Source organism: Histomonas meleagridis, assembly GCF_020186115.1.
Source record: "Histomonas meleagridis strain 2922-C6/04-10x chromosome Unknown contig_204, whole genome shotgun sequence".
NCBI classification, from domain to species: domain Eukaryota; phylum Parabasalia; order Tritrichomonadida; family Dientamoebidae; genus Histomonas; species Histomonas meleagridis.
This window is the reverse complement of record NW_027150808.1, coordinates 131612-155304: the sequence shown is the minus strand read 5'-3', so window position 1 is coordinate 155304 and position 23693 is coordinate 131612. Positions and strand designations below refer to the sequence as shown.

Below are 23693 nucleotides of genomic sequence, written 5' to 3'. Positions count from 1 at the left end.
TCCAGAACGACCCCAACACATCTAGAGGTATCATTAGTCTAAACGTATAAATTTCCGAGAATGTGATGAATTCACCCATTACAGAATTACTTAAATTAAGCACCTACAACCTTATTCCAACACCAAACACATTCCCATGTTCGTTTTATCCACTTTGTCTACGGATTTCTTATATATTTTCATAATGCATCAAACATGCATATTTGGAAGAAGAGCATGAACCACAAGAAATCAACCAACCAAAGCGTTTCTTACCTCACGAACTTACATTATACGCTTGTTTATATGAGAGATTGAAATATCAAGTTCCAAATATTATCAACAATTTAATACCATTTTCATTTTATACTTATGAATAAGGTTTTGTTATACGTAGATGTTTTTTACCAAATTGTAATTATTTTATTACAAACCCTGATGATTTTAGACAGCATTTCGCCGATCACATATTCCAGTTAAAAATTTTAGATCAATCATTTTCCACTAACGGTTATATTTGGTCGATAATTATTTATAATGTTAAAATTCGTAACAAAATCCCTACAGTTAGAAAATTTCTTGGAATCCCAGATACAAATATTCTAATACAAAGGAACGTTATTAGTAATAATTCTAACATTCCAATTTTAATTTTATTAAGAAACATTGATTTTAATTTTAATAACTCCCCACCTCGTTCAGGATTAATTAATAGAAACATGGATTTAACAGTTCCAGGTCTACCAATTCAATTTATAGATGGTGGTTTAATTATAGAGAATATTGACTTGAACAATATCAATCATATTCCCCAAATTCCTCTTAACAATGACCCTAGAGTCAAAGAAATTACAAATAATTTGGAACTAATTAATTGTGAAGTATGTGATTCGATTCCGATTATTGAAGAAGTAAGTGATGAGTTAATGATTAGAGATGAGAAAATAAATGAGTTAAGTAATAAATTATTATTATTTATTCTACAAATAATAAAGAATAACTTTAGAAACAATTCTGAAAGCATGGTCAAGTTCATACAAATGAAGAAGAAGTTAAAATCAAAATATCAGATGTTTCTATTAAGCGTGAAATAATTCCTATTAAAATCTCGGAAACTAAAATCACATTCTTTTTTTCACAATAAAAATACAAAATTTATCGTTGCAGTATATGATCATTTGATGGGTAGTTGTCATGTAGTGGAAGAAGTGATCTGCCAAATTGGATTTGATTGTTTAAATGTGCCGATAAATATTGAGAAGTTTTTACAGTTTCGATTCAAAAAACTTAAGTTCAATGTAAATGACAACACTTCATTTTCAAATGATTAGGAACTCGATCTTATTTTCTAAAATCAAAGTCGGAAATGTATTTGTCGAAAACAGGTTCATGAGATCAGCAACATGGGAAAAACTTGCAGATGAAGATGGATATCCAACTAAACCATTATTCGATCAGATGATTAAATACAGCAAAGGGGAATGTGGTTTAATTATTCCTGGATTTATGCATACACTTTCCAGTGGGATTTCAGCCGAAAAGCAAACAGGATGTTTTACTAAAAAACATTGCGATATGTGGAAAGATACCATCAAACAAATACAAAATAATGGCTCGAAAATTGTTTTTCAATTAGTTCATGGCGGTGGTCATTGTACAGAATCCTTATCACATCATCAACCGATTACACCGTCAGGTATAACCAAAGGAACAAGAGCGATCAAAGAATCAGAAATTGATGAAGTTATTGAGTCATTCATACGTTCAGCCAAGAATTTTCAACAAGTTGGTGCTGATGGAATCCAAATTCATTGTGCTCATGGAACGCTTTTAAGTGATTTTATATCACCAATACTCAATCAGCGAACAGATAAATATGGTGGCAGCGTTCGAAATCGAGCACGAATTATCCATGAAATAATCGCAGGAATTCGTGAAGTCACAAATGATTCATTTATTGTTGGGATCAAAATAATGGGCGAAGAATTTGTCAAAGGCGGAATGAATCCTAAATTATGTGTAGAAACTGTTAAAGAATTACCGAAACTTGACTTTATTGAAGCATCATGTACAGATCCAAGATATGTATCACGTTCAATATATAATGAAGACTTAATACGAAGAAATTCAAAAATCGCTGAGCAAATAATTCCAATTGCTAAGAAAATGACTGAAGGAATTCCATTTATCGAAGGTTATAATCTTCCACAAGCAATTCTATTGAAGAAAGCATTCCCTTCAACAGTCGTGGCTTGCGTTGGCGGATGGAAACATGCGGATAAAATGGAAGAGGCTGTAAAGAGTGGAGAAATTGATATGATTTCTCTTTCAAGGCCATTCTTTAAAGACCCATATTTAGTGAAGCATTTGAAAGAAGGAGCAAAAGAAGTACAATGTGAGTTTTGCTCTCTTTGTGCACTTTCACCAGATGGGCCAATTCGTTGTCGAAATTGGATCTAAAAAATTAATAAAAAAAAATAAAAAAAGATTTTTAGAAAGAAGTAATTGTTTTAATATACATATCATTATGAATCATTTTCTATGTGACCAAATAAAGATCATATAATAAGGACTGCACTAAATACCATAAATAATTTTCAATATTGATATCAGTTCATTGTTATTCAAGAAGAAATTTTTAACAAATGCCTATTTTGAATGGTTATTGGGGTGTACCAAAAAATGTAATTTTTTTATAGTCAATTAATTGAAAGAAAGCGACATATTTTAAAAAGAAATGTTCAATTTAGTGCTTTTATTTGAAGGAGATCCATGTCAACTTACAGAGCAATATCCTAAAGGCGCTGAAATTGATGAAATTTCCTTAATAACAGCCCTTTGCATTCCTCAAACACTTAAAACAAAAGATGAGGAAGTATTTGTTTTCAATACGAATGATTCGTATTGTTTTGCATGGGCATTTACTTACAAGAGAATTCCTGCATCTATTGTGGTTGTAAGTTCGACTTTTCGTCCAGCAATTTTCTTTGATTTTTTTAAATCTCTACAAGAAACATTTCAAACTACTCCAGAAAGCGATCCTCTCTGTCGCTTTGGCCTTGCCAAGTCTTTAATGATATCATGGCATTCTAACTGCCAAAATGAAATTGTGATAAATTATCCATTCAAAAAACATATTATTGATTTTTCCACCATCACAAGCTGGACATCTAATTTTAGTGTTATACCTATTTCACCTTACATTGACGAAATATGGAATTCCATAATTTCAAATAATGGGGTAATGCTTATTGCCCCCTCAGCTGAGATAGCCTCCATCTCTGCCATTGCTACGCTATCACTTTTTGAACCCCTAAAATATGAAGAACCATATTTATTATATACCCAATCAAACGATCCACGCTATCAAGAAATATTAAATGGAGAAACGAAATATAAATTCATTGCAACAACTGATCCTGAGCTTGCTGAGCATTGCAAAGGGTTTAATACAATTTGTCAGCTTGCCATGAATCAAACAATTCCTAATCAAACAAAACCGTCAGCGAAACTTCGCGAAGAATATTCGAGAAAGACATATCGTTTGCTATGCATTCTTACACAGTATGTTTATTGTGCACTTCTTTTCAATCCTTATTTCAACATATTAAATCGTAAAATTGACGGAAACGAATTCAAAAAGTATTTCGGCGAATTCCCTAAAAAGCTTTTCGAGAATTTGCAAAATACGCAAACATATCAGAAATGGCGACATGGAAGAATCGATATCGATGAGGTGAGATGGGCGTTTTTGTCATGCCAACCACAAGACGCCGTGTCGCAAGTCAAACAGGATGAGCTAATCGTTGCATATAATGAGTTGTCGGCAATTGAACATATGTGTAAAAGAGATGCTCATTTAAGAGCTGTGGTACAAAGTAACTTAAGGCTTCTCAAAAAAAGAATAAAGAAAGAAATGAGAAACAGAGAATAGTCAATTTGTATTTAATAAATCGATTTATTTATTTATTTTTCAAGGGTATAAATGAAATTTATTTCACTTTTTACCTAAATGTAAATGAATAAAATTCTGTTAAATTTATAAAATATATTTGTGTATGTGTGAAGATGAATATTATCATTGGTTTTCGGAAATGAGAGAAAATCAATAAATTATGCAATTTATTTTCGATGATAAACACGACTTTTTTTGAGCTCAAATATCGTTTTTTAATTCAAACTTATTTAAAAAGTTAATTTTGCGCCCTTTTGCATTGATATACATCCAAATCCTTCACTTAAATACAACAACAGAACTAACATTACACTATCGATTATTATTAATGTTAACATGAACTAGTTAGGTTAAAATGTCAACAGCTGAATATAATTTATTTGATTCATCAAACGTTATTTGGAATTTACCCATGGGTAAATTGTCTTGGCCTCAAACAACTTTAAATGGCCAACATTTTATTTTATCTTGAGGAATATGATCATTAAACATTCGTCAAATCCCTAAAGTCATATATTGTAGAATATAAATAAGTGTTGTTCTTTTGAGTCTTTCCCAACAATTACATTTCCGTTCTCAGTGAAAGTTACATAAGAAGGAATATCAGTGATGAATTCAGTTGAACTGTTTCTAAATACAGAAATACTACTGTGATTTGCACCAAAATAAATGCCAATTATTGGTATTGTTTCATTGATTCCATAAAATAAACACAGTAAAACTTTCCATCACAACCAGCATTTTTCAAACTGCAGTCTAAATAGTCTGCGTGAAATTTTGCTTGTTTTGACTAAATATCATTCTTAATAAATATCGATATGCTTTTTTCCTTGGAATATTATGATTTTTTATGAAATATAGTAGATATTTAATCGAAAAATATAACAAGATGGAAATATCTTTCTATTACGTTATTAACATTTTAATTTTATATGTGATTAATAAAGGAAATTATTTAATATTTGTTCGTTCATGACTTCGATTTGTAGTTCGAAAAATGAGTTTTTTATATTTTAACGTTATATTTAATATTTCATATCTGAATGATTTTCGGTGTTTGAGCAATCATTTATTATGAATTTTATGAGTTCTATTCCTCTCGTACCTTCGAACACAAACTGTTTAAGCATACGTTTAAAAAGGGACCGTTAAAAATACGTTATCCACACTCGAGCTTTTTCCCCATTTGGACCCAAATTTTCTCATATTGCAACCCTGGTCGTTTGTTGGTTTTTATTTGTTGTGTTTTTGGTTTTGCTTTCGCATTTGAATATTTAATTTCAAAAATTCGAAATTATATTATGAGGTGCACCTATGGATGTTATTGAAGAGCAATGAATTTTTCTTCAAGGGCTCAACATCCAATTGGTGAAAATATGTTAAACATGCAAATCCATGTAAATAATGGTAAAAAAAATTAAAGCAAAAGTAAACGTTCTTTGGATAAAAATAAACGGCCGAACTGCTGATGGAGGAAGAATCAGTTGGAGAAGGACACTCAAAATGTCTAATCCTTGGTGGCTATCTAGTTTTGGACAATAAAAATACAGGTGTAGTTCTCTCTCTAGATCCTAAAGTTAGATGCATTACAAGAAAAATTACTGATAATAACAATTCACAGTTTGCAGTTCATGTCAATATACTACCACACAATTATACATTTGATTTTATGGAATGTGATTGGGCAGATCCATCAACATTTGGAAAAAAGTTTGAGCGATATATTCTTGGCTCTTTACATGTATTCTTCAAAAAAAATCCAATTCCTGATTTTCATATATCAATGGAATTAATTGGTGATCCAGAATTTTATAATGAAAATGGAAAAGTTGGTCTTGGGTCTAGTTCTGCAACAACTGTATCAATCATGAAAAGTTTATTTGGTTTATTTGTTCCTAATCTCGAAAACCCTGAAGAAAAAATCTTTAAATTTTCTGCAGTTGCACACAGTATAACACAAGGAAATATTGGTTCATGCTTTGACATTTCATGTGCAATATGGGGATCACAAATTTTCCGTAGGCCATCTCCAGAATTCATTAACTTTGAACATATTGATGATAAATGGAACTATGAAGTTATTCCTCATCACTCATCAAATTTAATTTATGTACTTCTTTTATCAACTCCTTTTGCTGGCTCAGAAACGCCAGGGCTTGTTCGACAATTTCTATCAAAATCAAAAGGATCAGGTCTTTATGATAAACTTCAGCTTAAAGTTAGCCTAGCCACAGATGCGTTATTTTCATATGACATCACCCAAATTCGCAGAACGTTCAAAGAAGTTCGAAACACCCTCATTGAAATCACCAACAAATGGGGCGTTCCCATAGTTCCTCCACAAGTCGAAAAAATTGCAGATGAAGTTGAATCATTTGATTCAGTCATCACGGCGGTTATACCCGGCGCCGGCGGTTTTGACTCCATTGCGGTTTTGTCGGAGCGCCCCGACGTCGATTTTTCTTCTATTAAACTCAAAGTGATTGCACGAGCACAAATATAAACATTGTAGTAAATCGTTTATTTATAGTTACATTTCTTTTACTGCTTATATCAAGTTTAAAGGAGTTCTTTGGGTAGAAAGAGATATCACTGGAGGATGAACATAAATTGGTGTTTCCCATTGTAATTGTTCTGTTCCTTGGTTAAAAATGAATTGAACCAAATAACTGACAACAAAAATATCAGTCGAAAAATTGGGTACAGTTTGGAACGTAATCGGAATGTTGAATCGTTTCATTAATGTGTTTTCAAGTCCAATATTTGTGGTCGATAAAATAGTTGTTTCTTTATGGCCATTTGCTTCGTAAAGTTCGTTTCGTATGACTTTGATGTGAACTTCTTTTAATGGAACTTTGATATCAATGACGCCTGTGACTTCATTGCCCGCATTAAAACTTGAATCCATGGTGATGAGAACTATGGTCGATCCTTTGCTTTGGATTTGATAGGTTTGAAGTTTGTGGGTTGACGTATCCTTAAATGGACAGCCAAGTGAAAATGGAGCTGGAACAGATCCGGTTTCAAATGATGTGATTTCGAAGCTACCTGTGGATTGGGCCTTCTCAAGAATGAGAGAAGATGAGAATGGAGCAATTAAACGAATTGGAATAGAAATGGCTGTAACAGGTTGATTTTCTATTTGAGCTGCAAAACGAAGTTCATATTTAATGGAAATACCTTCCCCATCATAGGACGGAGGGATGCCGTTCGCAATCAAAGTGGCACAAAATGACTTTGGAGGATAAAAATTCCTAGAGATAAGTCTTGAACCACTCATTACATGACCAAAGAATGGAGTTTCTTGTTGTATTCCAAGCGAATCATGAACAAGATTTTGAAGAATTGATTCTGTTGCAGGTTTTAATGATCGAACCTTTCCAGCAATTTGTGCGGAAACCCATAAAACTTTTGATTCACAATCTGATATGTCTACTTGGACTGTGAACTTTTGTCCAAGAAATATCATTGGATTATTTGGAGTTATTGTAATTTTCATTTTCTAGTTATGGTCAAAACCGCTATGTGAAGTGGCAAAAACGGTTTTGTTCGTTAACGATCTTGTCTAAAAAATGCGAAGATTTAATCCAGATAAAAATAAAAGTCAAATTGTTTTTGGAACTTATGAAAGTAATGAAAAATTTTCAACAATGACTATGTCAACAATACCAAACCAAAAACCTATTGTACGAACTAAAAATGAAGATTTTTCATTAAGGACTGATGATATTGATGGCGCACAATATAAGCCTGATTCAAGATTTCAACATGATTTTGTTCTTAATATTAGTGATATAGAAGGCACTAAACCAATTACACATATTGATAAAAGCAAAGCACCAGTTGATATCATGAATGTTAATGATATCGAAGGCGCACAACCTCGTATTTGTAGAAACCTTCCACATTCAAAGCGTCATACAAATCCTTTAAATCCTGAATATCAATTACCAACAAAAAAAGAAGAACCGCCGCCAGTTACTAAATTTGTATATGATGGCTTTAACTTTGATGATATTCCTGGTGTTCATCCCAAATCATATAAGCCAACAAAACCTGCACGCGATATCATGAAAGTTGATGACATTGCAGGAGCGCGACCAAAATTTGAAAACAGACGTTTTGATACATCCAATCGGATTTTAGATGTATCAGACATTAATGCAGATGGTATGTTCAAAACAAAACGACATACAAATCCATTAAATCCTGAATATAATTATGATGGACATATTCTTGAAAATGATTTTGGTGTTTCACACACAAATTATCTTTCAAGAAATGATAACATTGACTTAAGTCTAACAGTAAATGACATAAATGGTGCGTCGGCTGATTCTTCGACACAATGGATTCGAAGTTATCGAATGCCTAAAGAAGAAGCTGACGACGAAGACAATGATAGAAATGTTCAAACGTCATTGATCTTACCATCAATGATAAAGGAAACAGCAATTTTGGAAAGAAAAAAGGCAATCGACAAAATGAGAGGTGAAAGGATTAGAAAATTCGAAAATAGACACCTCGAAACTGTTTCACATACAGATAAAGTACAAGCGGCACTAAGGAAAAAGAGAAATAGCGAAACTAAACCCAGAGCAACTTTCTCTGTTTCGCCAATCACTATGTAATTAATAAATGTTTTTTATTTTCACAACACTAAAAAATTTTTAAATTTAGAGTTCTTTCTCAACTTGAACTCATACATATAATGAGGTAATTGCCTGAATTCGATAGAAGAATTGTATTCAAATTCGAATGAAAAAAGAGTTTCATTTCAAACACATTTAAAAAAATGATAAATTATTTAATTCTTGACAAGAAGTTATTACTGGAGAAATAAGAATTAAAATGTCTTTTTAGTTGTATAAAACCATTGAACGATTAGTTATAATTTGATGAAAACACAGAAATATTTTAGATTGTTCACTTTACTTATTTTAGTCTTAAGCCAATTGATGTGGTTCATTGCGTTCGACTATCTTCTTAAGTGCAGCTGCAACTGACTTGCACTTGCAATGCATGATCATTGAAGCGATGATGAATGGCTTGTGGGAAGCCTCGTTATAAGTATCCAAGCGGTGCTTCTGGAAGCATTCGTTTGTGATTTCGCCTCTTTCGCATGAAAGTCCAGAGATATCAGCTGGAAGGCAGTGCATGTAGAGTGCATTCTTAGTTGTGGCCATCATCTCATCATCAGTTTGCCAGTCAATGAACTTCTTGTTAAGCTCAAGACATTCTTTCTCAGTGACCTTAAGACCATCATAGTCCTTAGCTTTGAGTTGTTCTGTACGGCGTGCAGATATGAACATTGGTGCCCAGCTCTTTGGATAAACAACATCAGCACCAACGAAGGCTGCCTTCATATCGTGTGTAATTTCGAATGTACCGCCTGATTTCTCAGCATTCTTACGTGCAATTTCAACAATCTCTGGAATGAGATCATAGCCTTCTGGGTGAGCAAGAACAAGATTTGTGCCGAAACGAGAAAGAAGGGCAATGATGGATTGTGGAACAGAAAGTGGTTTGCCATAGGATGGTGAGTATGCCCATGACATAACAATCTTCTTGCCTTTGAGGGCTTCGATGGAGCCGAAGTGCTTGACAAGGTGAGAAAGATCGGCCATGGCTTGTGTTGGATGATCTTCATCACATTGAAGATTGACAATGCATGGACGCTTCATTAAAACGTTACGTTCATGGGATTCTGTGATGGATGAAGCAACTTCTAACATGTAGGTGTGACCAGCGCCAAGATAAAGATCATCACGAATACCAATGCATTCAGTGAAGAAGGAGATCATAGTAGCTGTTTCACGAACTGTTTCACCGTGTGAGATTTGGGACTTACCTTCATCAAGATCTGATGGAGTTAAACCGAGTAATGAAGCAGCGCTCATGAATGAGAAACGTGTACGTGTAGAGTTATCACGGAAGATAGAAGCGGCGAGACCACCATTGAAGATCTTGCATGATACATTCTTGCGGATAAGTTCTTCAAGTGCCCAGCTGCAGTTAAGAGTTGAACGGATAACTTCATCGTTCATGTCCCAGGTACGGAGCCAATCGCCACCATATGTGTTAACCTTTGGCTCGAGTTTTTCGCATTCAGCGATGTATTGTTCCACACTCATTGAAAGTGATGTGGCTGCTTCTATCGTTTTAGGATTTTGACATATTTATATTCATTTCAGATGATTGTTTTTGTTTGAAACCTTTCAATTAAGTTTTGTGAATTGAAAATTCAATATAGAAAAACGATGAATAGAAATGAATACACTATTCCGGTTGCTTTTTATGGTGTTTTTGAAAAGCTCTTTTTCCTTTGTGCAAAGGATAATACAACAAGTAAAAATTGGGCGAAGGACACACTTAAGCACATGAAGCCAATGCTCATAATCAAAAAGTTAACTGAATTAAATTTGAAAAAGATAAGAGATTTTCTTGAAAATAGCGATAACAAACAATCACTTTGATAAAGCTATTAGCTATAACCAGATTTTGATCTTTGGGTGTTTTGAAATTCTTGAAGGGTCTGTTTAATATCATTCAATTCTTCAAGAATATGTGATGGTAGCGAATCATTTCCTTGGCGAAATGATTTAAGATCAGAAAATGCTTTTTGTAAAACTTTTTCTGCATTTTTGTTTCTTTCTTCCCAAAACTCTATCAAGGATTCCAAATCATTATTTTCACTATCGATAGATTCTTTGGTATCTATGAGATCCTGTAGTTGCTGGCGTAAAGCTGTGAGTTCTCGAAGAGAATTACTTTTTTTAGAATTTAATTTTTGTTCTTTGATTGCAAGATCTGTTCGCTTTTGTGATAACATTATGGATTCTTTTTGTTTTTCTTCATACAGTTCGGATATTTCTTTAAGTTGCGATGATAAATCGTTGATTTGTGATCCTGGAGAAAATTTGCAGAATGTTAAATTTGGTTGAAATCCTGGATCTTGTAAAGATGATCTTAACTCAGCAAATTTTTTGTAAGTTTCAGGCGAAATCCTATTTGTTTTTGCTAGTTGTTCAGCAACAGAAATATGAATTTTAATTGACTCAATGTCTTTCGATAATTCTGTTTTTTCTTGATCCAATTGTTCCCTTAGCCTTCTGTTTTCCTCTAATAGCGCTTTCATTGCTGAAAAATTTAATGGAACTATTGGAATTTGTTGCGAAGACATTGCTTGATGAACGTTTAGAATTAAAAATAAAAATCAAGAAATCTTCAAACTCTATGGATTATAGGAGTGAAGCTGATTGCACCACATCTTTATTTAAAAAGATGTGAATAGGTTTATACATAAAAAATATTTTTAACAAAAAATATATTTGATATATCAAAAATAAAATCAATTGTTTTTTTTCATAATTTAAGCTGATCATAAGTCTCTTGATTGTGTATTATGTCTAAAATAAGTAAAAATAGTTCTATTTTTTTGCTTTCTTAAAATCGTTCAAAAGTGTCAACACTAAAAGTGCTTGTATGAGCTTCAAATCAGATTTCTTTGAAATCGAAAACAAAGAAATGAGTAAAGCTCAAAGCACTATGCACCTTCTTCTCAGGCAAAATAAATTACAAATTCTTTTTCAACATTGTGTTGACATAAATTTTTTGAAGGAAATCTTACATTATCCATTAAATCACAACACAGTTGATGCACAATGGTTTGCACGGTCGTTTCTTTCTTCTTTTCTAAAAGAACAATCAGATGAATTCTATCTTTATTTTCTCAAAGAGTTAAAAACTCAACCAGCAATTCAAGTTTACAAAGTCCTTACATCCAAGCAACTTCCTTCCAACAAAAAAGAAAGTGATTTATTTTTCAAATCATTATTTTTCATTTATAGTACATATTCTGGTCTTTATACCTCCATCAAACCAATTGTAAATGCCTTTCTTGACACAATTTCTCCTACCATTCTTTTTTCCAAATTTGGTCTTGAAATTTTCCAAATGAAAACGACCATTAGTCCATCAATATTACAGTCATTACCACAAAACCTTATAACTCCAACCTCAGTACCATCATTTCTAACATCGGTTACACAAATTACAGATCCGATGCTTATCAAGACAATTCAAGTCTTATTAATGTGTAACGAACCATTTCCACATTCCTCTAAACTCTTTAAGCAAACGCGAAATTTCACACTTTTAAATGAATCTTTATGTAAATCGCATCATTTTCTCGACATCATTTCACGGCCATCACAACGATTTATCATCAATTCACGACCGGATCAAATTGTTGTTTACACCAAAAATTATCAATATTTTCAACCATTTATTTTATTAAGTGTATTTGATTCCTTTAAATTTGATTCCGAAAATCTTTTTGACCTCGTTAAAATGTTTAATAAAGGCGATGTTCATCCATTAGCGCAAACATTTTTTGACCGGATCATCAATGATTATAATTTTACACATTTTGTTGTTCAAACATTAGGCATTCGCTATGATCGAAGTGATTTTTTAACACAATCGATTCCGGCAATCTTTATGCCGATATTATTTACAGTCACACCGAACATATTATATGAATATTCGAAACTTTCATATTTTATGATATCTGATCAAAGTCGATCACAAGATTTTTCATTTTTTTTTAGTTTTAAATCACTTTTATCAGCATTAGAATTAGTATTAAATTATGAAGAAACTTCTTTTAGTGAATATTTAGAACAAATAGAAGATGAGAAAATTCGTGAACAAGTTGTTATTGATATATATTCATTAATCTTTTTACAAAAGTCGAATGGCGATTATTATTGTGACATTAAAACAGCGCAAACGATTTTATATAATTTAACAAATTATTTACCGGAAAAAATATTTAATTCATCAAATGATAAATTAATGTTTGCAATTACACAAGGGAATAATTCGATTAAATCGGTATTAATTTCACCTCTTTGTATTGTTTATGATGTAATGAAGACAGATGATTATGATCCAGCTTTATTTATGTTAAAAAGTAATCAAAAATATTTTAATATTATTCGTTTAATTCGTTCATTAAAATCAAATAATAATATTAATGATAAAGAATTAGATGATTTACCAATTTATAGTTTGGAATATTTCTTATCAAAAGGTATCGAAAATCAACAATATAAAATTAATTTAAATGATTATTTAAAACAAATAAAAACTAATAAATTCGAGAAAATTTCATTCGAAGAAATTTTGTCAATTATAATTTATCGAAGAAAACAAAATAAAAACCCTTTCGATTTCTCACATATTAATGATGCGAAATATTTAATCGAGAAGATTGAAATCGAAGGATTTTCATTCCCTTCAATTACATCTTTTCGAAGTATATTTCCTTTGTTCTCATCATTTTTAGATTGTATTTATATGATCCAAAATTTAATTCGATTTTCTAAAATAAATTTTTCAACTGAAGTTTCACATGAAGAATTAATTAAAGAATTAGTTAAATTAATTGTTAAAAGTGATCAAATCGATTCATGGAATTCACTTGTAACACTTTTAGGGCCAAATGCATTACAATTAATTTTACAATATTCTTCAATTGATGATGTTAATAATTCATTGTTTGGAGTAATATCTCAAAACTCAAAAGTTACTGCATTAGCATTTTATTATGAGAAAATTAAAAATGGAAAATGGGATTCATCCACATTAAAAACGACATTAAAGAAAATGCATAATAAAAATAACTCAAACAATAAAAGTAAAAATTCATCTAAAAATTCAATTTTCGATAAATTTATGATAAAGAAATTCGGTAAAGAAAATTCGGAATTTAAATCTTATGAAGAAATTGTCGATTTAACATATTATATCGAAAATGATATCTCCGAAAATCAAATTCAAAATTATATTAAAGAAGCATTTGAAAAGAATATATTTAATCATGAAGAATTAAATTTGTTGTTTTATAAATTCCCAGAACATTTTAAAAATTATGTTTATGAACATTTAGAAAGTATTAAACCAAATGATTTATATGAATTAAATGGTTTTTTAGGATATAAATCAATTGAATACTTAAAAGATAATTTAAATTCGATTAATCCTAAAATTGTATTTCCATATTTAATAAAAAATAATTTATTTTATATGTTAAAGAAATATATTAAAGAGTTTAAATTAGAAGTTAAAGAAATTTATAATTTAATAAATGAATTACAAAAACAAAATAAACTGAAAGAATTTATAATAAAATGTGATAATTTCATATTAAAAAATCAACAAAAATTCCCAAAAAATATTCAAGAAGTAATAAATAAAACAAGAAAAATTGTCCAAAAAGAAAAACAATTAGAAAATGATCGATTAAATCGTAAATATCCAATCAACAAAGAATTATTTAATCAAATTATCAAACGTAATGAAATCGATTTAATTCAAAAATTAAAAATAATATCAAAAGAATATATTACAAATTATCGATTAGACTTGAAAATGTTTAATTATATCATTACACAATCAATTAATTATATATCTGAAATCGAAGTAAATTCTAATGAAACAGAACAAAAAGCACAAACATCATTAAACAAAATGAATCGAATATTTTATAAATTAAAGAATTCATTTTTAATTTCTGGTACAATACATTCGACGAATGAATCAATTTTTTCACAAATTGAAGTTTTAGCTTTATTTACACAAAAAAATATATATCAAAAGTTCCAACAAAGTTATAATTTCAATAATATATTAACAAAAGAAACAGGACAAATATTAGCAGAGATGTGTATTAATAATGATTATTTCGAGTTAATGATTAATATATGTTCATATTGGGGAATTGATAATATATATTTCATCATCCATTATTTAATTATTTGTTATGGGTTAAACTTATTACAACAAGGGAATAATATATTATTAACACTTTCTAATGTTAAAACTCATCAAATATATTCACAATTTGCTCAACAAATTATTAATATATTATCTCATCCAAATCCTTTCGATATATCATATTATATTATGCCTACAAATGAAACTTTCGAAATATTAATTAATGAAATAACGAAAAAGAAAATCGATATTCCTTCTTTATATTTATCGATTTCACATCAATTAAAAATTATGAATACATTTATATTATCAAAAAATAATATTATGTCAATTCAAGAATCATTAAAAATTATTGGCGAAGAACGATTTTTAAGTTCGTTCTATTGTTCTTTAGGACGTTTTGATGACGCGTTTTCATTATTAAATATTGTCGAAAATAAATCAAAGTTCTTTTTGAATAATATAATGAAACCTGCATTAGAATATCAAAGATGGAATCTTTTGTGGGTTCGAGTATCGAAAAATTTTAATGAATTCGCAAAATATATTAAAGATATATTCGATTTTCTTGAACAATTCGAAATGTATTTGACTTTATGTGATGTCCAATTTAGACTTTCTTTCTATGACATGTCAATTAATTCGGCGTTGTCTTATTTCGAACATTGTAACTCATTTGAAGAAGAATTGTTTTCAATTCAAAAGATTCAATCATCTTGTGAGAAATCAATTTCATTACGAGAGTCGAATGACGAAGTTTTATTCCCCATTTATAAACATGGGGAATTGGTAGCTTTAAGAAATAGAGTTCATTTGCAAATTAAATTAATTAATTTGTGCATCGAGAATCAAATACCTTTTTCTAATGAACTTGAGGTGATTAAAAATAAGGATAACTCTATGAAAGTCATCTTACTACTCCTAAATATGGGGAAACTCGACTTCGTAATGGACGCGATGATTTTCATGCCGTTTACTTTTGAGAACGTTTGCGATGAATACATTGACAGGTTATTAAAAAGTGGCGAGGGAGCGGTTTCGCAATTCTTCGCAGGTTTTTCGAAGTATTCAAAGGATCCAAATTATGATATAATCGTGGTAATAATGGTGGAAACTATAGCAAAAAGAGCATTGGATAAAAAGTCGTTGTTTCCTTTCATTAAGGCAAATGTAAAAAGTGACACAGCGAAGGCAAAACTGTTTATAAAATTCGGGAATTTGGATGAGGCATTCGTGATAGCAAAGAAATGCGCAAAGGATTTGATGATCGATATAATGGAACAGGCAAAAAAATGCGGAAATACAAAGTTGGCGGAGAAGTGCCAGAAATTTATCAAATAATGTGTTAAATATGTTGTTTTTTAATTATATTTTTATTTTATCATTCTTTATATATAAATGAAAGTGTATATTTTAATTCTCTAGAGAAATAAACCTTTCTTCGATATCATTTTACTATTAGTTTCGGTATAACGATAGAAATTTCGAAATAACGATGGTTTTTTCTGTGAAAAACGATTTCTTGGTTATTTAATTTGTCTATCGTTCGTCTACAACATTTACAAAATTATATTACAATAGTAAGTGTTTTCTTATATATATCAAATAATGTTATTCATTTTAATCATTTTTTATTTCAAAATTGCATGCAATCATTAAAACATATAATAATACCTTTTTTTGAAAAAAAAATAAGTAAGGAAAAAGAAAGTTAAAACAAACAAAATCATATGTGTGATACATTAAAAATTTATTTCCTTATTACATGCGATTTATTATGTTTTTGTTTGTGAACAAATTTCGTTTATCATTTTGTTCTTGTTCTGCAGCTCTCTTCATTGATTTGAGGAGTTCTTCATAGTCCCTTTTTGCTTTCACTGAAGCTTTTGATTTAATTGGGTCTAAGCTTTTCTTTGGTACAAAAAGAGCTTTGCGAAACTTTTCAGTTTTTGGAGAATGCACTGAAATTTTTGGTCCTTTCACCGATTCTGGTGTAGTAGTTGAGGAGCTTTCCAAGTACCCTGCAAAGTATGATTGTTTTTTAACGAATTTTGGTTCTTCTTTTTGATTATCATTTTTCTCGGAATTATTTTGTTGCTTTTTCTTTTCTTTTTTGTCATTACCTAAATTAATAAATACTTTTTTAGGTGGTTTTGGTATTTTTTGTTTTCCATCTTTGTTTTTTGTATCAATTTTATTCAAATTTCCATCTGATTTTGAAACACAACTTGATGCATCACTTGCAATTCGCATTAGAAATTCTTCCATATTTGCATCAGAAGATTCTATGTTGGAATCGCTGATTCCTGAAATTGTTTCTTTTTCCATGTTTTAACGTTTAAAAAGTGGTAAAAAAGTGCGCAAAAAACAAAAAAATTTATTAAAATATGTGCGTTATAGAACAATGTTATATAACGAAGAAAAGTGATGTTATCACGAAAGAAGATTATTTTGAGTTATTCATATATTTCAACCGCAATTGCAAATATCGAAATTAAAAATCGAATTAAAATATCCCACGAAGGATTTTTAGCATCTGTAACTTTGATTCTAAAAAGCGAACGTGACGAAAAGGAAACCATTTCTATTTCGCTTATCTTTAAATCAATTTTTTTCGAATTGAGAAATGAATTTGAAAGCAAAAGTGCAGTGTTCGATTGCTGATGAAGATAATCACCTAGTGTTCTGTTTTCATCAAAAAGTATTATTTGACATGCTGACTTGCACTCACTTTGCTGAATTTGTCTAATGATTTTTCCATATCTTAAATACCTCCCATCTTGCACAACAACTCCACAATCAGGAGGGCACTGTTTAACATAAATTGAAAAAGCAAATAACTTATCATTTTGCATTTGAACTTCAAAACATGAAAGTATTGCAGGTTCTGTGTTTTCAATAGGAAGAATAGGCTCTGGATCTTGTGTATCTACAATTGTTGTGTTTCTAGGAATTCTTTCACAAGAAAGTGGTAATTCTTTGATATTTGAAATTTCCTGATATACAATGATTTTTGGGTCAATACCTGTTTCTTCAATTACTCCATTTGGAAGGAAGTCAGATATTATTTTATCTTGCATATTTTCATTGTTTTCGAAGAAAAAATTCATTTTTTACACTCTATCGTTAGAGCACCCCAAACACAAATTTAACGTTTTTTCTCAAAATAAAAATTCTTCAAATTCTTAAGCAATAAACTTTTTTTTTTACTAATTTTTAATCCTGTGATAATAGTCTAGAGAGTCCGATTTGACCATTTCTGTTTGCATAAGTTAAGGCTGTACAAATACATATAAATAAATACCAAAACCACAAAGTAAATTTCGAAAATTGATAAAAAACATTAAAATTTTTGAATAAATTGATTTTGCATTTATATCAATTCCTTCTCTTTGAGCGAGTATTTCTACCACTTGAGTATTACCATATTCAGCTGCCAATATAAGTGGTGTCTTATATCAGGTTAATAAATTCCAAAAACAGAAGAAAAACATCAAACAAATAAAATAAACTTCAAATAAAAAATTTTAACATCTCTTGGATTTACATCAACACCCTTCTGACTAAGAGCCATATCTAACAATGTAAGATTTCCACTCTTTGCTATCGAGATCAATAAAGATTGAAGAGAAACAAATAAATACCATTAAATTGATTAAATAAACGACAAAGCAAATAAACAAATTCCGCAATTATTTACATTATATTTACCAGAATTAAGTAAATATTTAACAATTTCTAAATGAACATCAAGATTTCCATCACATGAAATTGTTATTGGTGTATCAAATAAAATGAACAAATTCCAAAAATTAAAATCAAATATCAAAACTTCAAAATAAACTTTAAATCATAAATTAAAATATCATATACATATACTTCAATACCTTTAGATACAAGTAATTTAACAATATTAAGAAAACCTCGATCACATGCATAAGTTAAAGCATTCCAAAAAATCACTTTAAAACTCCAAATTATATTTTTTAACATAAAAATATAAAAACAAATTTTAAAAGTTCGAAATTAAACACTTTGAATATTAAGATCAATTCCTGGAAATGAAAGTAAAGTTGTAACAATTTTAACATGACCATAACAACATGCGTTTATTAAAGCTGTTTTAAATGACACAAATAAATATCAAATAAAAATTTGTAACATGAAACACAAAAAATTAAACATAAATTATTACAAATAAATATCTTTTGCATTAATATCTATCACCATTTTTGGATTAGTATTTTGTGGACGATTTTTCATTAAGTCAAGGATAATATTTACAATATTTTCCCAACCTTTCTTACAAGCGTACATTAAAGCATTACAATCAAGAAGCACAAAAAAACATTAAAAATATATAAAAAACGAAAAAAATTAAAGAAACTCATCACATGTCCCAATTAAAACATCTTTTCTTTTCAGTATATATTCAACTAAATCAACGTTACCAGATTTAACAGCTAAAAGAAAAGCGTTTTCTGGCAGCGGCAATTTCACTAGGAAATAATTCACGAGGAATATATTTCCTGATAAAAACGCCTCTTCCAAAAGCTCATTCGTAATTTTTAATCCATTATCCTCAAGGAAAGTTAACACATCGAAGTTACCATATCTCACACATAAAATTGGTGAATTACCAATCAAACTTAAATTCATATTATTTTGTACGAAAAGTCGATAAAATATTTCATCGCGATGAAAACGTACTGCAGATTCATAAACTGATTGTTGAATTGGTGATTTACATAAGTCAATTATTTCATAATTTCCTCCTGCTACAGCAAATGCTTCTAAATCTTTATTATTAATTGTTTCGTTTAATATTTCATTAAATTTATCGTTATATATATTTTTAATTGTTTTAAAACATTTAATCGATCCAAAATATGCTGCATGAAATATTAATGGATATGAATAATCATTAATATATGAACATCGTTCAAATAAATCAGGTTCAATGTTATATGGAATTGTTCCAGTAAATTTATTGGATGTTAATGTTTCGCGTAAATTTCGTTCATCATCTTCACGAACGAATTGAGTTAATTCATTAGTATTAACTCCTTTTAATGCAAGTGATTTATGATAATCCCACCCTTCGCTTTGTATGGATTCTAAGACATTTTCTTCAAAGTAATTAGCGAAAGGGACGTTTTCTTTGTTGTAAAAAACGCGGTTTTCTTTAACATGTGCAAGAAAATAAGTTTTGCGACATAATACAAGATTAGAGGATATCATTTCTTGATCAATCATTCGAGCAAGAAGGAAATCCGCTTCTTGAGATTGAATTCCTAAAAGATATTGGGAAAAAACATAGATTAATGTATATGTAAAATGAAGTTCTTTTTCTAGACGATCTACTAACTTAATGTAGTCCAAATACATCTCATCTTCCTTGCTATTGGAACAAAATGCTGAATAAATTAATATGCTTATTATTTGGTTGACTGAATATCCATACTCCGGATCTAAATATTTCCTTACTGCAATAATCGACAAATTAACGGAGTTGCTACTGATGTTGAAAATGATTCTTTGAAGAGAATGTAATGTTGGTGAGCTCATTAAAATCTCCCGGGAAACCGACAAAACCGTTTAAATTGGGTTTGTTGATTTAAATCAAAACAAAATATCCAGCCATTTCCCATATATATTTTACAAAATAAAACAATCAAACATTACATGTAATCAATAAGTTATATAACTTATTTTTGCTAAGTGTTATTAGAAAAGAATTTTTTGGGGATTAATAACGTTCAAAATTATTTGACTTGGTTTGTTCGGGAAAATTAAAAAAAAGTTAAAATTTTACTTTGTTTCTTCAGTTTTCGCTTCTTCTTCAACTGGGCGAGGAACAGCAGCGGCTTTTGTGACTGCGCGGCCTTCGTGGAGCTTCTTGAGTTCCTCAGTGCTAAATGTAGGTGCCTTAATAACTTTGATCTTTGTAACATAAACATTATCGACTTGCATGATAGTCTTGCATTTCTCGACTATTGCCTTTTCGATTGTTTCGTTGACAATTGTGTTACATAATTCCGGAATTGTAGACTTTTCAATTGTCTCCTTCATTATGGCAATGCAAGCATCTCTGATTTCTCGCTTCTTTGACTGTTGAGCGTAGCAAGCCTTCTTGTTTGGGTTCAATTTCTTGGTGAATCCAATGCTGAAAGCGCGGAGAATGTATCCATCAGCTGTACGAACATCAACTTGAGCATTGATGAGTGTACGGTATTTACGAAGGAGGGATGAGAGCTTGTCATTTGTGAGCCTCATTCCTGCAAAAACTGTTAATACATCATTGTTATGAACATCGACTGATTTCCAGCTGAAGAGACGATACGCATGTGATTGCTCTTCAACAAGATCACCATGTGAAAGTTCGAAAACACGGTTGTTGAGGTAATCTGCTGGTGTTTTACCACGAGCACATTTGTGTGAAACTGTAAAGCCAATATCTCGTTTTCCAAAGAATCCTGGAACGAAAACATGGCGCCATTCCTTCTTGAGGAAAGTATCCTGCTTGATTTTCTTTGAGGCTTTGCCCTTTTGCTGAGCTTTACCCATTTTCCAAAAGGAGAGACCAAGCCGATCATTTAACGGTTGATAGTATACGATACAATTTTTGAGTGGTTAATCATAATAAACCAAAGAAACAATAGCAGTGAAGAAATATTTTTATTGAATGGCTTCTTCCAATCAAGAAATAAAAAATGAATATCTAGACATTTTAAAATCACTTAATTACATTATTTTTGGGCTAAAAGAAAATAATGTTAAAGAAGTTATCCAAAAAATAGCAAAAATTTTTGATACAAATAACCCATACTCTTCTATATCAATCATTTGTAATATTGCTTTTTGTTTTTATTGCTCACATGGTTATGATGCAGATTTACTTTTGAAGTTCCATTGAACTGGGAAATTTCTTCAATAAAAATGAAATTAACATTGTAAAAATTTTTACTAAGTCACTTAAGAGATTATTTAACACAAGTGGAGGGAATTATATTATAGAAAAAATGTATGAACAAAATTTAATTTCTTCTAAATATTTCGATGATATTTATTCAACATATTTTATACAATTTGATAAAGAAAATAATATCGAGAAATTAAAGAAATATCCAAGATATTCTGATGATTTCTTTGAGAAAAAATTAGCAACTATATTATGGCGTAAATTTATCCAAAACGTTGAAGAACTTTCAAAGAATGATTGGGAACTTCATAAGCAATTAGCAAAAGAAGGAGTTAATCCGAATGAAATTACAAAAATCATTCGAAATGATGAAATAGAAAAACTTCAAGAAATATCATCACAAACAAATTTCAATTTTAATCAAATAATTGAACCATCACTTTATGAAAGATATTCATTTATTAACAAACCAAATGTTACATTAATTGATTATGCAGCATTTTTTTCTTCAGTTAAATGTTTCAAATATTTACTTATGAACAATGCAAATGTAGAAGATACAGGTAAATATGCAATTGCAGGTGGAAATGAAGAAATCATTCATTTATGTGAACAAAATCATTCATCATTTGAAGGTGCATATGAAACTGCAATTGAATTCCATCGAAATGATGTCTTTTATTATGTTTATGAAAATAAATTAGAAGAGATTGATACGTTAGAAGAATTAGGAGAAAGTTGTATTTTATATAATAATTATGAAATTTTTGCATTCTTGCTAAAAAAAGGAATGAAAATTGATGATGACATTATTGATGAGACAGCAAGAATTGGAAATATATTTCTCTTGAAATATTTACTACAAAGCAATCAAATTCCAAAAGATATTTTAATTTTTTCTGTAAGATCAAATAATCGTGAACTTGTTAAATATCTTTTAGAACAAAAAGGAATTGATCCTAATGCCAAAGGTAACTAATTATTTTATTTGAGATTTTTTTAATTAGCTTTGGGATTCAAAATAATATTTGGAAATTATTCAAAATATATGAAACAACGCTCGCGTTTGCATCACAAAAAGGTTATAAAAAAATAGTTCAATTACTTCTTGAACAAGAAGGAATTGATATTAATGCTAAAGACATTGATTTGTTTTTATTAAAATTTATATTAATAATTTGAAAATTCAAAATAATTTTTGGAAATTGTTTAAATTATTTAATACAGCACTTATGGAAGCGTCTTGGAATGGCCGTACAAAAACTGTTAAATTACTTCTTGAACAAGAAGGAATTGATATTAATGCTAAAAATATTTATTCGTTCTATTTTATATTTATTTTAATAATTTTATATTTCAAAACAATATTTGATAACTACTCAAATTGTTTGATACAGCACTTATGTTTGCTTCTAAAAATGGTCACAGAGAAGTAGTTAAATTACTTCATGAACAAAATGGAATTGATATCAATGCTAATAATTTTTATTTGTTTTGTTATGCGTTTGTTGTTAATATTTGCTATTTCAAAATCATTTTTGGGAATTATTTAGATTATTTCAAACAGCTTTTATATATGCATGTCTCTTTAAACATATAAAAATTATTGAACTACTTCTTAAACAAAAGACAATTGATATCAACGCTAAAGATATTTACATATTTTGTTTACTATTTATTTAAATAATTTGAATTTTCAATTTAATGTTTGGTATTTAAATTTAATATTTTTTACAGCATTTATGTGTGCATCTCATGATGGTAATATAGAAGTGGTTCAATTACTTCTTAAACAAGAAGGAATTGATATAAATGCTAAAGATATTTATTCTTTTTATGTAAAAATTCTTATAATAATTTCGTATTTTAACATAATATTCGGAAATTATTTTGATAAGTTAAAACAGCATTTTATTATGCTGTAAAAAGAAATAAAACAGATGTGGTTGAATTACTTTTAAATCAAAAAGGAATTGATACCAATGTTAAAACTATTTATTTTATTAAAATAAAATTCGTTTTATTTATACGAAATTTATTTGAATAATTTGAAAT

The 23693-nt window shown here is 29.6% G+C and overlaps 7 protein-coding genes across 7 annotated transcripts; 4 read left to right on the top strand and 3 right to left on the bottom strand.

Moving 5' to 3' along the window:
- Window positions 1-1302: 1302 nt before the first annotated feature.
- GO595_003494 (oxidoreductase, FAD/FMN-binding family protein) lies at window positions 1303-2439 on the top strand (the record flags this gene model as incomplete). Its single annotated transcript, XM_067916520.1, has 1 exon — window positions 1303-2439. The coding sequence occupies one exon, from the start codon at window positions 1303-1305 to the stop codon at window positions 2437-2439; it is 1137 nt and encodes a 378-aa protein (XP_067776351.1).
- Window positions 2440-2716: 277 nt separating this feature from the next.
- GO595_003493 (uncharacterized protein) lies at window positions 2717-3913 on the top strand (the record flags this gene model as incomplete). Its single annotated transcript, XM_067916519.1, has 1 exon — window positions 2717-3913. The coding sequence occupies one exon, from the start codon at window positions 2717-2719 to the stop codon at window positions 3911-3913; it is 1197 nt and encodes a 398-aa protein (XP_067776350.1).
- Window positions 3914-5402: 1489 nt separating this feature from the next.
- GO595_003492 (ERG8, Phosphomevalonate kinase) lies at window positions 5403-6437 on the top strand (the record flags this gene model as incomplete). The annotated part of the gene is made up of 1 exon (XM_067916518.1): window positions 5403-6437. One exon carries the CDS (start codon window positions 5403-5405, stop codon window positions 6435-6437), a length of 1035 nt encoding a protein of 344 aa, XP_067776349.1.
- A 45-nt stretch (window positions 6438-6482) lies between these two features.
- Window positions 6483-7433, bottom strand: GO595_003491 (RAB6A-GEF complex partner protein 2; the record flags this gene model as incomplete). The annotated part of the gene is made up of 1 exon (XM_067916517.1): window positions 6483-7433. One exon carries the CDS (start codon window positions 7431-7433, stop codon window positions 6483-6485), a length of 951 nt encoding a protein of 316 aa, XP_067776348.1.
- A 157-nt stretch (window positions 7434-7590) lies between these two features.
- Window positions 7591-8565, top strand: GO595_003490 (uncharacterized protein; the record flags this gene model as incomplete). Its single annotated transcript, XM_067916516.1, has 1 exon — window positions 7591-8565. The coding sequence occupies one exon, from the start codon at window positions 7591-7593 to the stop codon at window positions 8563-8565; it is 975 nt and encodes a 324-aa protein (XP_067776347.1).
- Window positions 8566-8880: 315 nt separating this feature from the next.
- Window positions 8881-10068, bottom strand: GO595_003489 (knotted carbamoyltransferase YgeW; the record flags this gene model as incomplete). The annotated part of the gene is made up of 1 exon (XM_067916515.1): window positions 8881-10068. The coding sequence occupies one exon, from the start codon at window positions 10066-10068 to the stop codon at window positions 8881-8883; it is 1188 nt and encodes a 395-aa protein (XP_067776346.1).
- Window positions 10069-20527: 10459 nt separating this feature from the next.
- GO595_003488 (40S ribosomal protein S3a) lies at window positions 20528-21283 on the bottom strand (the record flags this gene model as incomplete). The annotated part of the gene is made up of 1 exon (XM_067916514.1): window positions 20528-21283. One exon carries the CDS (start codon window positions 21281-21283, stop codon window positions 20528-20530), a length of 756 nt encoding a protein of 251 aa, XP_067776345.1.
- Window positions 21284-23693: the final 2410 nt, after the last annotated feature.